The following is a 15,918-nucleotide window of genomic DNA, read 5'->3' as shown; positions in this document are numbered from 1 at the left end:
AAATCAATACTGTGCAAAATAGGAAACTCTGACAATCTATTACCTAGTCACACAGTGCCGCAGAAAAAATTATGTATGCTTTTACAGTTGACAGTAATGAACCACAATGTAATCTCTTTGCCTGTTTGTCCTCCAGAGGCCTGAGGCCATTTCATTCCAGAGGGAGGATGTTGTTGACCATCCAGAACAATGCATTAGTAGCATTAGCTGTATATCAACTTCTGGTATTAGCTCTGGTCCCTGCTGCTGTGGCTCCACTCCATGAAAGGAAACAATTTACAGTACATAAGATCTTTGTCATGAAAATGTCATACAAATCCACACCACAATCTCAACATTTAGAATTTCCAGTGCTGCTTGGGGGCAACCAGAAATTGGTGAATTATTTTGATTTGAGATTTGATTAGTGCATATAACCATCTTTTTTTTCTCCTAACTTATAGTTTAACACAGGAAACAACCAACACTGTCAAAAGCAAGGGGGTAGTCGACTGGTAAGAGAGCCAATGTGATCGGATGCTATTTTTGATTACTGCTCACGATGGTGAATTCAGTTATTTGCTGTGGTTGTATGCTAAAATTGTAGCTGACAAGAAATTAAAATAGTAGGAAGTGTATTAGAAGCTACATTTCTAATACATTTTGTACTATCTGAAAACAGGAACACAATTTCTGGTGAGTATTAATTTGATAAGATAAAAGCAAGAATACATTTCTCAAGGTCTGCAAGGACAGACAGCACATTATTTTCAAAATGTGTTTATAGCTGCAGGACAAAAAAAATCATTTTGACTCCCTTATTGAAACTGGTAGCTACCTGCATATTCAGAGTTTTTATGGTTTGTTTGTTTCTTTGTTTTCACAGCAGGTTTTGACCCACAGTTGAGATGTCTGTATTTTCCATTGTCTGTGTATTCACAGAATTACAAATTGTATCTTACAGACAAAGGTTTTCAGACTGCAGCTGAGATATGTCTGTTCTCATCTTAAAGTTCCTTTGTTCACATTCAAAATAATAAAATAGCTTTTAAATAATCACAGCATTTATTAAATTATTCTTGGTATTTTTTAAACCCAAATTGGATGTCCACAGTAAAAGTACTACCTGTGTAGAACAGTCCAAACAGATAAGAAAACACTGTTACACATTGTGGTAGTAAGAGGAAGCATTCACAGTATATAGAAAAAAAGAGTGTAGTCTATTGATGAACGATGGGGCATGGAAACTGGGCTGAAGAAGATGAGGCATTACTACCAACTACAAAAAGGGATTTTTGTGATGTTAGAATGTGCGGTGTCCATGGTGCCAATCTGATTAGATGTTAGTAACAGTACAAATGGTTGTTGTCAGAAGTAGCAGTAGTTACCGCAAGTAATTCATCTCAGTCAACTTCATGTTGACTGAGATGAATAAGCAACAGCTACTGTTAAGTAATCACTTTATCTAAAATATGAATAAAATACAATTTACAAATGCTAGGTTACTGAATTTGTTGTGTAATATTTGAATAATTGCTTGTTTGAAGAAGTTGGATACAGTACTAGTTGCACAGGGCTGTAAATCATTATGATAATGTGCAGGACCTCTACTAGGAGCCCTTGAGACTTTTCTATATAACTCCCTCAGTATCTCAGAGCTGCATTTGAACTGTATGACTCCAAGCACATGATATGTATGATTTCCCCGTCTGACAACATTGAGATTAGGTTAACTGTTCCAGTGGAAGATACAGGTGGCTGCTGTACACAGTAACCCGAGAAAGAGAGGTGCAATATGTGTGATGATGGCAGTCTGATGGTGATAACCGGCCCCTGAGCACTTGTCACGCAACAAGATTTTCAGTGTGCTGCTAAGGTTTTTCTGCACCTCATTTACACTGTCCATGCTGCCCAATGCATCCCCAAAGCCATGGGAATCTTGCCTGAATAATGAAATTGACAGGCCTCATTTGTTTGGTTGTCTGTGTAACAAAAGCCAATGCCATGCACGACCCTGTGTTGGGCATTGCCATAATCCCTGGGGATAATACTATTGAGTTCAGTTGAATGGGGTTATCTATCAGTAACGACAGACAGATAAAGGATGGCTGGTATTTGGAGACTTTTGGGATGCCAAGCAGCAAAGAACAGGTTGGACAGGAGTTAATTGTCACTGTATTCAAATGTTGCCTCTTTATGCAGAGTACAGATGGGGAGGCAGAGGCATCAAATTAAATGGTGTGTGTACTATCTTTTGGAAAATGCCAGATTGTTCATGACGTAGATTGAAGGATATGTCAAGAGCTATACTTGGAAAAAGAAAAAAACAAAACAAAACAAAATCTGACAATGTGGCACATAAATTACTACAGCTTTATACAGAGTGCAAGGAATCCACATCAAAAGCGAGACCTGAGTGGAGCCTATGCTCTACTGAAGCATCCAGTCCACATCCAGTACGACCTCTGTTTGGCCGTCATCGTCCTCAGGACCAGCTGTCCTGTAAGCAGCAGAGGACAGTGGCCAGCCCAACTGTCTTCCCTGAGCTGACTAATTTTACTGGACAAAATAAGTTTCAAGTAGGCTCCACAAGGAGCATGCAGGAAGAAAGCTGCATTGCCTTTAGTAAGCTCATAGCAACACTGGCGGTCTTGATAAATCATTATAGAAATCATCAGCAAGAGATTTTTGTGTTTTGAATGGCTGTCTGTGGAGAATACACTTCACTAAGCATGCCAGATAAAAAAAATAAAAAAAGACTTGGAGCACAAAAAAATGCAGGGGGTTCCTGTTGTGACATGCGTCACACATTTTATCTTTGAGTCTTTGTGGATTGAGACATTTGATAAAATGGAAGTGTAGGCCTATCTGTTCCCTGAGGTAAGCGAGTGACAGATGTCAAGAACGCTACAAAAAATGCTTTCTGTGTGGACTGCCCATAAGAGTGCAGCCCAATACCCTGCCTACACTGTATTTGACCTTGGAAGTAGTTGTTAAGGTGTGAAGAAATAGAGCTGGAGCTTAAAATGAGTTTCTCAGCGTCTCTGTAAAGAGCATAGCCAAGGCATTTTATTTAGGATCAGAACTCCTTCCTGGTAAACCCTTAGATATCACACAGCAACACTATGTTGCTACAATCACTCTCGACTTCACGTTCCTTTAGCCTATATGTGGGTCTCAGGTCTTCATTATTTTGGAGGTAAAACAGTTAACAGTTTAAACAGTTAAAGAAAATATGTGGTTGAATGACAAACTTTATGTTTGGCATTTGTATTAAATTTTGTAAAAAGGAAACTTGAAAACTGGTGTGCAGCATAGAAGAAAGTGACAATTTCTCCTGCTTGCAGATAAGGCTCAATTTATTTAATGTTGCACATGTTGTCACTCTAGTTGAAATACGTTCCTTAACATTAGTGAATGTACATTGAGCAGTCCATTGTCAGTCAGTATGTGGTTGGTTGATGGTCCATTGTCAGTCAGTATGAGGTTGGTTGATGTGTGTTAGTGTGCGTGTGTATGTGTTACATCTTGCTGCTTACAACCAGTTTGCTTGGCTCTCTTCTTAGTGCCATTTAGACCCAATGGTCACATTTTTGTTATTTTGTAACAATGGCAGCCATTCACTGATTAGCCAAAAGGACATGCTTGTACAGTAAGAGCCTTGACCTCTCTGCCCTCCATCTCACTTCTCTATCCCCAGTGTCTAATCCCAATATTCTGCCTTTTCACATGGGAATAGAGCAGAAATTAACCTCTATCCCCTCACCTTCTTCTTCAAAATGTTCTGTTTCTTTTTTTAAATAAGGTCTGCTTGATTTGAAACAGTTTCCACAATGGGGATCACAAGAGCAGGCTATAAATGCTATGGTAGTGAAAGGATGAAACAGCAGGTCAGCAGACAAAACATCATGGGCCCATTAAATCTGAGTTTGTCCTAATTATAATGGGAGAGAAGACAGAAATAAGGATATTTTGAAGCAGTGGAGAAGATAATTCACCTGTTAGGTCAGTGTCAGTAAGGCAGGGTTAAGCATGAATTGCAGTGATTACTTCTGCTACTTGTCCAAGTAGTGGTTGCATAGATTGAGAGAAATGGAGGTGATTTTTAAGGGTAAACATGATATATTCAAGCCTTAAGTTTTTGTCATGGTTTATGTGCAAGTTAGATATTTAGAATCATTATCAGTTACTGTCTGGGTCAGCGAATGTAACACAATTTTATCCTCTGCATCATTGTTGAGATGTCAGTGCAGACTTCCTTTCAAAATCTGAATCTGCATTGTTCTTAGGATAAAATGAGATAATGTTCACTTTAATATGAACAAAAAATATCAGTGGTTTATCCTGTTTTCAATTTTTTTAAGTAACTGACAAACAAAGTAAACAGAGTTATGCAGAGTGATAAATACTATGGGAGTAAGAGGGCATTTCCACAAACTTCACCCATGCATTATTCAGTATGACATGAGTAACTGGGACTCCCTCTAACTCAGTCAGCACCCTTCAATTATTCAAGTCCAACTTTGCAGAGGAGTATCCCAGGTTCAACAGGATATGATATCAGATATTCATGCAGAATATTATAGATATTATAGATTTATGCAACAATGTGCTGCCACTTTGGACACCGTAGCTCCTTTTAAAATGTCTAAAGCCTGTCCTGCTTTAACAAAACCACCACCTTGGGTTAATGACTGTATCCAGAGCATTAGAAGGATGTGTAGACATGCTGAACGGAAATGGAAAGCTTCCAAATTAAGGTGCAATTTTAATGCCATGAAAGAGCTTTTAAAACAATTGAGCATGTGAAGGAAGAAAGATCACAATACTTCTCACATCTTATTGCTGCAAATCCTCACAACCCCAAGTTGCTATTTAGGACCATTAACTGTCTTATCCGCCGCCTTCCTGATTCCAATGAAGACATTTCTGCCCTTTTTTGTTGATAAAGTTTCCAGCATTAGTACCCAAATCATGCCATCTCTGTTTATTCTGCCACACGGTGAGGTGTATCAGACTTTTGATTCATTTTATCTGGTATCCCAGTCAGGTTTACTGAGGATGATTAATGGCATGAAATGCTCTTCCTCTCCTTTAACTGTTTTACCCACAAGATTTTCAAAAGAGGTGTCTGCCTTTTTATCTTTGGATATTTTAGCAATATTTAACAAGTCTTTATCTTCAGGGGTTATTCCTCCAATTTTTAATCAGCTGTTGACCTCTACTGAAAAAATCAAACCTTGACACTGGCAATCTTAATAATTTTAGACCCATATCATCTAAATTACCCTTTCTGTCCAAAGTACTAGAGAAAGTGGTGTATTCTCAGCTCATATCTTTTATGAATGACCACTCACTCTTTGAAAAGTTTCAGTCCAGTTTTTGAATTCATCATAGCACAGAAACTGGACTTCTATAAGTTTTAAATGACTTTAGGATGGATTCAGATGCTGGCTGAACCTCTCTGCCTCATTTCATACAGTTGATTGTGGCAGATTAATTGATCAACTAGACAACAGGGTAGGCATGACTGGGACTGGTCCAGACTGGTTTAAATCTTACCTTAGTGACAGAACCTTCTCTGTATCAGTTGGGAAATCTCTTCTCTAGCTACGCAAGTATCACCTGTGGCGTTCCTCAAGGGTCTATCCTTGGCCCTTTACTGTTCTCCATCTACATGTTACCACTAGGTCAAGTTATCCGCAACCCCAAAATTTCTTTCCATCTTTATGCTGACGATACACAAATCTATTTGCCCATAAATCCATCAGATCTCCCCTCAGTTACCTCATTCACTGCCTGTCTTGCAGACATAAGGTCCTGGATGTCCAGTAACTTCCCAATATTGAACAATGACAAAACTGAAGTGATAATATTTGAACCCAAAGCACACAGGGATTGATTAATCCTGACTTTAGTTTCCCAGGGTTTGCAGTGCACCCATGATGCCAGAAATCTGGGAGTAATATTTGATTCAGACCTGAACTTCTCTAAATATTTTAGCAATATCACCAAATAAGCTATTGGTCATCAGGAGTATTGCCAAGATTAGATCATTTCTTTCATTCAGCGATGCACAAACTTTCGTTCATGCTTTTGTCTCCACCCATCTAGATTACTATAACTTATTATTTGCTGGACTGCCCCAGAAATACATCAACCACCTCCAACATGTACAAAATACTGCAGCTAGGGTTCTTACAAAAACTCAAAATATGGGCTCATTTCCCCTATTCTCGCCTCAATGCACTGGTTACCTGTAGTGTTCAGAAAAGACTTTAAAATTTTATTGCTTGTTTTTAAATCACTGAGCAGCCTTGCCCTGTCTTACATTATCGACCTTCTCACCCCTTACACCCCTGCTCGTGCTCTCAGATCTGCAGACAGAGGGTAGTAGAGCATTTGCTGTGAGGGCTCCACAACCTCCCATTGAGAATCAGACAAACTACCTCAGTGTCCTCTTTTAAAACTCTTTTTAAAACTAATTTTTTTTAATAAAATGACTTTTAATTAGAGTTTTTCTTTTTCTTTATGGCTTTATTTATTCTTAAGATTTTTATTCATTGTCTTTTATCTATGTTTCTCTTTATTGACTGCATTGAAATTATTTAGATTGCTATTGCACTGTGTATTTTCTGATTTTATGTCTGTGAAGCACTTTGTAAACTCGTTTTTGAAAAGCGCTACATAAATAAAGTTTTATTGTTATATATAAGTATTATTATTAATACTATTATAATTATCAACAAATGCCTCTACATACATATAATGTATGTTTTTAATCTGTTTTGCAGACATTTTTTGAAAAGTACCTAGTTTTGTCACTAATGGCAACATAGAATTTTTGTCCTTGCTTAAAGTACAGACCCCTGACTATGTTTAGCGAGGCCCAACGTGTCACCCGATGACACACCTCACTATCTAATCGACCAGACCAGTGGACCCTGTCACTTGACCTCCACACATTACATTAAATTACATGACACTGCATTACATTACTGCATGACACAATGATGTAGAGTCTATGGCTATGTCAACCGAGAAGGGGCAGTGGGAGTAAAAGCGTGTGGTTTCACTGTAGATGTGGAAATATTCATAGTTAATATGACTCATGGAATACAGGATTCTTAGATATCATTACCAGGGTGAAGAAACGATGTAAGTCATACGAAACTGCTTATTTTTGACAAAATATAAGCAGTACATGCTGTGCTATCAAGAACATGGGTGGGCTGGCCGGAGCCAAAGTGAACTGTCCAGGCTGAGCCATCTGGGGAGCTGGCACTGAGAGCCTTGACGGATGTACAAATCATGCTTGCAAAAGCAGGACAGCCACCACTGAGCACAACAGATTTTATAGGAGAACTCACTATTTTTTTTTTGAATGCTGCTCGTAGTTGTATGATAGGCAAAACCAGGATCATGCTGTTAAAGGATAGATTCACAATTTTTCAAGTCTATTTTAAAACAATATTCAGGTGCCCAAATGAACATTGAATTAGGTTTTGCTCACTTTAATCATTCCTCCAGATAATACTGGAGGAATGATTAAAAACTAAAAGATTCCTTCCAAATATGCTTACAATGTAAAAAGATGGGGGACAAAATCCAGAGTCCTTTTTTGTGCAAAAATGTATTTATCAAAAAGAATTCATCTGAAGCTAATATGAGGCTTCAGCAGTCTGAGTTGGTCAATTTAAATAGAGATCCAAAGTTACAGTCTTCATTGGACAGTGGTTCCCTGTTGAACTACGGTGGAAGGATAGTAACAAAAAGAGAGACATTAGCACTGAAAAGACTTGATTTTACTAATTTGGATGGCTGAAGCTTCATATTAGCATCACATAAACTTTTAAATACATTTTTATACTGTGGTTTTTGTCCCCCATCACTTACATTATAAGCACATTTGGGAGGGATCTGTTAATAGTCAGCATGAACAGGATTGCTACCTTGATTACCTGATGATGACCTATTTCAGTGTTCATTTGGGTACCTGACTATTGTTTAAAGACTTAAAAAAATTGTGAACCTATCCTTTAATCTTACAGCTATCACACAATTAATCTTCATTTTACTGTGTTTATTAAGGGAAAATGTATTTAAGGCAACCAACCTACCTCGTTTTTCAAAATTATGTTTAAGTTCATCTTCCTTGCACATAATGTCAGTGTGTCCTCCGATGCCAATGCTAACTCCATAGTCCTCCTGAACCTTCCCATCACTCAGCTTGTTGTGGAGCTGGTTGGGTGTGGAGTTAAGTGAGTGTCCACCTTGCTCCTCTTCATCACAGTCGTAATCATCAAGAATGGGAGTCTCGCGAATGGGCATACCTATGACAGAGGTGCCATGCTGGTGAGTGCTCCGAGAGCCCCGGTAGCTGTCACGGCCCTGGGGTCCAAGTAGAACAGAGGGAATGTAATGGATCTCATGGGTGGCCTCGGTGCTGGCACTCTTCTGGGGAATACGGCGACGCTTGCACCATCGATGGCGTGTATACAGAACAAGGGTGAAGAGGAGAATTAGGAGGAGCAGAGCGATGAGGCCTCCCTGAATAAAAGCAGGAGAAAAAAGAGAAAGAGAATGTGAGGACAGAACACAAGGACAACAACTCTGATGTTAACACTTCATTGGTAATGTCAATATTACATGTGTTACACAAAAATGCGAACACATAATACATAAAACTATACCTCAAACAATAGCAATTACAATCACAGCTTCAGTGCCATTTATATTAGGCTGAATGCCAGTTAGCACCATTTGTCAGCTATTAAAGAGGTCTGGCAATCAACATTTCAATATGAGTTCTCAAAGCAACATGAGGTAACTGGGTCCTCAAGAGACCAAATACTTTGTACAAAGACTACAGTACAAGTGCATTGGTCAAAAATAATTAAATCAATTTGGTAAGTAAAAAGGGAACAGTCTAAAAAATAATGACAACCTCATAGACTAACTGCATCAGGAACAGCACTAACAAGCACATGTCAGACATATAACGTTTCTAGGGCTTGATAAATAATAATTGATCTGCCAAATAAAAATAATATAATTTAGTGGCAGCGTTTGAAAGATGATTTATTTGCTTAAGTCCTTTTGATTAAGTGTTAATGTTATCCTGGCTAACCCCTGGATAAGACGAAGGAAGCTGGTGAGGATCAAAAGTATTTCTGGACTTATTCAGGAAAAGAGAGAAGAATGAAATGCAGGGCATCCCAGTAGCAATGATGACATTAGCAAGTAATTAGAAGGTAGGAAGGATATAGACACACACTAATTCACACACACTAACGCGCTTGCACACAATTAAATTGCTAAACAGCACATTGCAGATTTTTAGTGCTTGAAATCAGCATTTTGTTAGCACATTGTGCACTTTCTGCAGTCAGACATACAGTACAGTAGATACCTGCATACAGTATTCACATACATGAACATCTACAATACAGAAGAGAGATTAAATAATAATAAATAAAAATAATGATACATTTCATTTGTACTGTAATTTTCATTCATAGTGATACTCTATTTAGTGCTACAGTATTAATAACACACAACAGTACCTACAATACAACAATTAAAACAACACCAGTAACACCTTTTAAAATAATGCAATCTAATACAACAACATCATACACTACAACCTCAGAAATTAGCATAGAGTAGACTTAGCACTTCCCACCACTTCAGCCTCAAAAATAATCTAACATTATAAGATCCACAAATGAAAAATTTACTGCAGAGATATTAGATTGAATTGCATTACACTGCGCAGGTGTCCCTGTTTTTGTGTCCATTCCTTATGTAAAGTCACACTAACACATATACACAGCAGGCTGATTTTTCTTTGTTTGCAGCAGTGCTGCAATTGGACTCCTATCTTAGGAGTGTCACACACACCAACACACCAGGGTTGTTAGCCTGTTTTACCCTCTCTTTCTTCCCTAAGCCCTTTCTATGGTCCTGTAAATTCACCAAGGAGCATCACATTTCTCCATGGTTCATTCAATATCTCGCCATCACAGAAACATCAAACATCCTGCCATACATGCTGTGGCTGGATGATAAAGTCAATCCATATGCACGTACAGAATGGTGGAAAGAAAGGGAGGGCATGACTTATTCTTTGATTTTTCACAATGGCATCAAATAGGGGAGACATGGTATTTTGATTCAGCTACACATGGCAACCTAAGGGTGACATATTTGTCAGACAGAAAAGACAAGAAAATGCAGTGTCAGCAATTTTATGAGCACAAAGGAAACGTGTGCACATGCTGACACACACACACACGCAAACTAAATCAGGACAGAATAATAAATAAAAACCACAAGGGGTCATTCATCATAACATTTAAAATTCCATCTTCATGAGGAAAAACAAACCCCTTTCAAATTATAACTCATGCACTGCTGGGTGTCCATAAATCAAACTATGCTGAGAGGAGAGGCGGCACAGGGAGGACTAATACCACGGACAAACTTGTTCATTAATCTCAGATAGGATGGCAGCTTTGCAGAAATGCAGTCCCGCAAACTCCCCTTAGCCTGCACTTCTATATTAATTCCCCTTGAAGAATAGCAGAAACATATGAAGGCTTATGTTTCGTTTTAGCAGCAGAGTGATAATGGATTGACATTGCATGGCTCTGCAGCACCACTAAAAAATGGTGACGTAATATTGACGAAGAAAAAAGGATAAACTATTGAAATCTCAATTTAAAATATTCCTCTGATTTTCACTGAAGAGCAAAAATGGGTTTGTCCATTCGTCACGGACTTTTGAAGGTATTAACCTTCTACAATCAAACCGTATGCTAGCAAGTCAACATTTAAAACCTTAATTTACCTCCTTACATTTAGACTTAAATACAGCAGACTTGATACATGTATCAAAGTCTCAAAACAATCATTTCTACTAAAAAGCTTTGTAACGTATATCAGTTTTTGTCTTTTCAAATCTCTGTTCACTTAATTCTGTGTCGTGTCAGTGCCCTTCAGAGTTTATATTTCATGTACTTTTTCTAGCTTCCTGATTCATTTATCTCAAATTTCCTTCCTGTATCATTTCACAATGTTTTCCTCTGCACTTCCCACCGTTCTCCTTTTTTTTTTTTTTGGTTCTTTCTTCCTCTCGATTACTATGTGTCTCTCAGTCTCCATTCCCCTTCATGTTTGATCACATCTTTCTTCCACTCTTCAGTACAACAGCCATATAAATTCACAGTGGCAGATGTAGCCATGAGGGAAAATGGGTTTTCTGTTCATCTTCAGACCCTACAAATCCCCACTGCTTTAGTCTTAAGTGACTTCATGGGGAGGAGAGAGGCTGGAAGCCGCACGATTCCACTCTTTCTGTAGTACAGGTTTCCTTCACCACCTGATTACTTCTTTACTTTTCATCCACTATTTCCAATAACTTTGTGTGCTAAAAAATACTAAATCATGCTGCCACAGGGTCATGTTTACTGCACATTATTCTAGTGCTTATTGTATTTCATGAACTTCTGCATAAAAATAAAACCTTCTAATTCTGTTTTGGGCTGGGTGAGAAAAAAATCAATATGACACATATGACCATAATACATTCTAGTAATTTTGTTTTCTGCCACATTCAAAACACATTACAGTAAAATATCCACCATGCAAAAGCAATGAACAGGATTTGTTTAGATGGCTGGCTTAGACAAGAATGCAATGTAATTAACATGGCCTCAAGTTGGCCTCTATTAAATTAGCAGATGTACAGACATCTGCTAATTTAATATTTCTTTTTCCTGGTTGTTTTACAAACACAACTGAGAATTCATTTTTATTGTTCTAATAAAATGTCTCCTAAAACAGTATTAAGTATCTGGCCTAAAGGATAGAGACTGTCTAACAAAAATTAAAAAGACATTATCAAAGTTAGAAAAATTTTACTGAACTTTAACTCACCAACATGCAAGGCAAATGAACAGCAGTGGTCTAAACAATGATGGATGCAAAGTAAAGAAAAAAAAAAACCAAACATCTTTCACATTAAGCTTTTAATTTTCAGGGTCATAATGTAGACATACAGAACTACACTTGCGCAGTCATGACAGAGCACTTGAATATGGTGACACTGTACTGTAGGTACCTGGTTATAGTGCACCACTTGTTTAAGTAGTAAAATGTCTAAAGGTTAAATAATCCAAAGCAAAACCTCATTAGACTTAATCATTAAGCCTGATTGAAGTGAATATGAATTAAAGATATTCAATCACTGATTAATTGCAGACATCCCTACTGTGTGGCAATGAAAGAAGTAGGAACGTGTAAGTTCGGGAATTTTTTTAGGCTTTAAAATAAGACATAACATGCTTTTTCTTTAATTTCAGCTGTCAGTCTGTTCAAGAGTCACAATAGAACTTTTAGATTTTTTACTTTGTCATATAATGTTGTTTATTTGCATAAGCTATTTCCAGTGTAATTTCCTGTTCAGCCTTCAACTCATTTCTTCTTAAATGATGAGTACAATATGCATCCACTTCATCATCAAGCATCGAAGTTCCAGAGAATAACTGCAGTATATTATTTACTGTACATGTTGTCCTATGTTCTCATGAAAACTCATCATATTAGAGTATATAAGAGTTACTGGTCACATTAACACTAAAGTATGAAAATAAACACCAGAACATGGCGCAACATCTTGAGTGCGTTTTTGTAAGTGTTTTACTGTGATAGTCTTTCTGCTGTTGTATCTAATATCTTCAATGTTCATGTGACACTCACTCTGATGGCATTTCTTCTGTTGAGAACAGAAATAGCACTGTCACCATGGATCTGGTCGTGTCACCTCTCTCGGGCCCATTCACAGAAAAAGAAGGGAGCCTACATTAGCAGATATCTAGACAGATGCTTTGCTGCATTTTCTATCCAGAACAAAGGTGAGCAGCATGAAATCAATAATGTCTACATTATTTGTAAAGATCACCATTCACTATTAAAAATTATGCTTTGATAAAAAAAAATAATAATAATGTATCTGTACACAAAGGAAAGGATGAAACTGTATTTTTTGTTATTTCTAATGTTCTCCCAAAGCATACAAAAAATGAACATACTGTAACCAAATAATTGTGTTTAAGTATGACATACGTGGAACTTTTTTCTATTCACTAGAAAATATGTATAATAAATAATATCTTAAATAAATGATGTATCTAAAATGTATAAAGTAATTATGTTTATATTTTTGACTATAGTATCAAAACAACAGTGTGAGTATATGCCTGAGTGTTAACTGGTTATAATGAAACAAACACAAAATTGCATACCCTCTAATGATGAAAACTCGATCAAACCCTCAAACCACATCAATCTCTTTAACAGCTAGGAGGTTTGATGATCAGTCATATTGATCCACTCTTTACTCTTGGTTCAGTAGCTCCAGTAGAGACTCAAGATGTGGGAAAATGCAACTTTTATATCTACCTTGGCATGACTATGACTCCCTTATGATACTAATAAGCTTTTTTATGCAGCAAAACAACACAATTTGGATCCAACAATCCAACACATGCTCTGTGGTTTAGCCACCATCTGTGCACAGTGGAGGCAGTGGCTCACATAACCCCCGCAACCATCCACATCCTGCTTCAAGGGGAGAGTGGACGACAGCAATCTTTAGTGTATTCTTTGGAAGAAATGTCACTGTAAAATACTCACATATTGAATTGACAGCCCAAAAGAAAAAGATAATGTGAATGTATTATCTCAAAAAGCCACAGATGACATGTAGAAGCAAGCATATCATAGCCAAAGGCACACAAGCACAGGTGTACACACAGTAATATACAAGCACTCCCCTGACATGTCAATACACACACCTTTAATGGCCTGTTTCTGTGTCCATGCCACTGTGTGTCAGGCATCTCCAAGACAGAACTACATTCTAATCCTCTCTCTGCAACTTTTTTTTTTTTTTTTGTCAGCATCTTTTACTCGTCAACCTCCCACTTACTTTCCCTTCTTGTATCCATTTTTCCTACCCCTCTCTCTCACCAGGAAGTTCAAGTGGCATGTGCCCTAGAATCTGCTCTCCATTCTCTCTGTCCAACTAGAAGTCACAGCATGAATGACAGGACTTGGCTCTCTGGTCAATGTTTCCACTCTGCTAATTCACCTTGGAGAAACCATGCTTGTCTGGGCACATGGAAAAACACTAGTCAGGTCTCAGACACATGATACAGACACAGCGTAGCCAGACTGATGTTAGCTTTACATGATCTGATTTTTAAGACGGCAAAAATGTTGTTTTGGTTTTGATGAACAACAATGTCTACAAGCAAACTAAACTAAGATCGTTTGTCCCACCTCCCCCCCAACAACACTGTGTTTCCCAAAACCATATCATAATTGGTAAGGCAAAGTTAAAGTTTTTTTGTTTTTATTTTTTTGATGGAAGTGGAGGTAACCAAAAGTCATTTAAGTCCACAGCCAAGGCTATGTAAATCACTAGAGAACTTACACTGACCAAAAGCCCATACCTAATCATAAAATCAGATTACGGTGTGATTGAAAACTGAATGAAAATCTCCCACAGCTTAACTAGAAAGCACCAGGTCGACCTTTCCATTTTGTCCCTCTCACCATGGGAACTAATACATGTTTCCATCATCCTCCCCTCATCCCCTTTTCCATCGCCTTGAGTCCTAACCCTTTCATTACTCCACCTCTCCATCCACCCCTTTTACATGCCACAATGCTCTATCACACACAGGGAAAAGATTTCAGGTCGGATAATGCTGTCTTGAGCCCTGGCCTTGTGAATTATAGCACAGAATTAGGGCTGATTTGCTAGTGCGGTGCTCCCGCCCACTCAATACCTCTCTCCCAGGCTTTTTCTAGCTTTAGCCCATGCCCTACACCCACCGCTTTCCTCTCTCTGTCAGCCTAACAGTAAGTCTGGCTCAGGATCTCCAAGCTTGGTGTCTCTACAGAAAGATGAAGTCTGCATCTATACCACAGATTACGGCGATAAATGGCATCTCAGTTCTGTAAGGGGAGTTCTTTATACATATGCAACACTTGCAGAGCAAAGTCATTTTTTAAAGGTGCCGTTTTGTTTGCGTTCACAGAAAATATATTGTTTTCCGCATTTAGCCATGCCCTATAAATTTCATGACTGATTTTATACAATGTAATATACTATATACCCACTTTGCAATTTCAAACCCTCATTGTAAAATGTAAAGACTAGACTATATGCACATTTGTTGATTACTACACATCAGAAGCATGCAAATTGCTTGGTATTGTCTTAATGTTCTAACATATTACAAACATCCAAAACTGTTACCATTGTTTCTTGTCTTGCCAGCTGGTTGCACGCTTTATATTGACTTTAATTGGAAGGCACAACTACAGTCTTGTTCCTGTTTTAGTCAGGAACAAACTAGAAACCTTCCCGACCCAAAATAATATGCATTGATTATTTTAAAACAATGATCCTCCAGCACTGTATCCTCTAGTGTATACTTTAAAGTGAAATGTTACCATAACACACTATGTAAATTAATTTGCTTCAGCTTGATAATAGAGGACGTGGGACCTCTGCATTACATCTCATTCAGCTATGGGCAATATGGCTGATAGAGGACATCAGTGTTTACTAAAACCTACAGGGGCATTCTGTTAAACATTTTCCATTATACCACGCAATGGGCATTTCAAAATATAATCATACATAATTTTGTTTTGGCACTCACAAGAATGAAAACAGTTATCTTTCTCTCTGTCTGTTTGTTTTCCGCATGCATACAGTTTAAGGAAAATTAGGCATTTCAGTTTTTTCGTTTTGTTTTTTTTTTATTTGTAAATAATGGACACTGAGTATTTTTTGCACATGACAAACCAAACAATTACAAAGCAAACCATATGGAATCCCTCTATGTTTTTTTTTTGATG

General features: G+C 37.8%; 1 protein-coding gene across 1 annotated transcript in view; it reads right to left on the bottom strand.

Annotated features, from left to right (window-relative positions):
* Positions 1-15,918, bottom strand: part of LOC137170519 (astrotactin-2-like) — a 287,500-nt gene that overhangs the window by 189,294 nt on the left and 82,288 nt on the right. Inside the window, exon 3 of the mRNA XM_067573959.1 lies at positions 8,100-8,529. Within this exon, the coding sequence (XP_067430060.1) occupies positions 8,100-8,529 (430 nt within the window). The remainder of the gene's footprint in view (positions 1-8,099; positions 8,530-15,918) is intronic.

Source organism: Thunnus thynnus, chromosome 19 (assembly GCF_963924715.1).
Source record: "Thunnus thynnus chromosome 19, fThuThy2.1, whole genome shotgun sequence".
In the NCBI taxonomy this organism is placed as follows: Eukaryota; Metazoa; Chordata; class Actinopteri; order Scombriformes; family Scombridae; genus Thunnus; species Thunnus thynnus.
The sequence above is the reverse complement of the archived record's forward strand: the minus strand, read 5'-3'. Positions and strand labels throughout refer to the sequence as shown.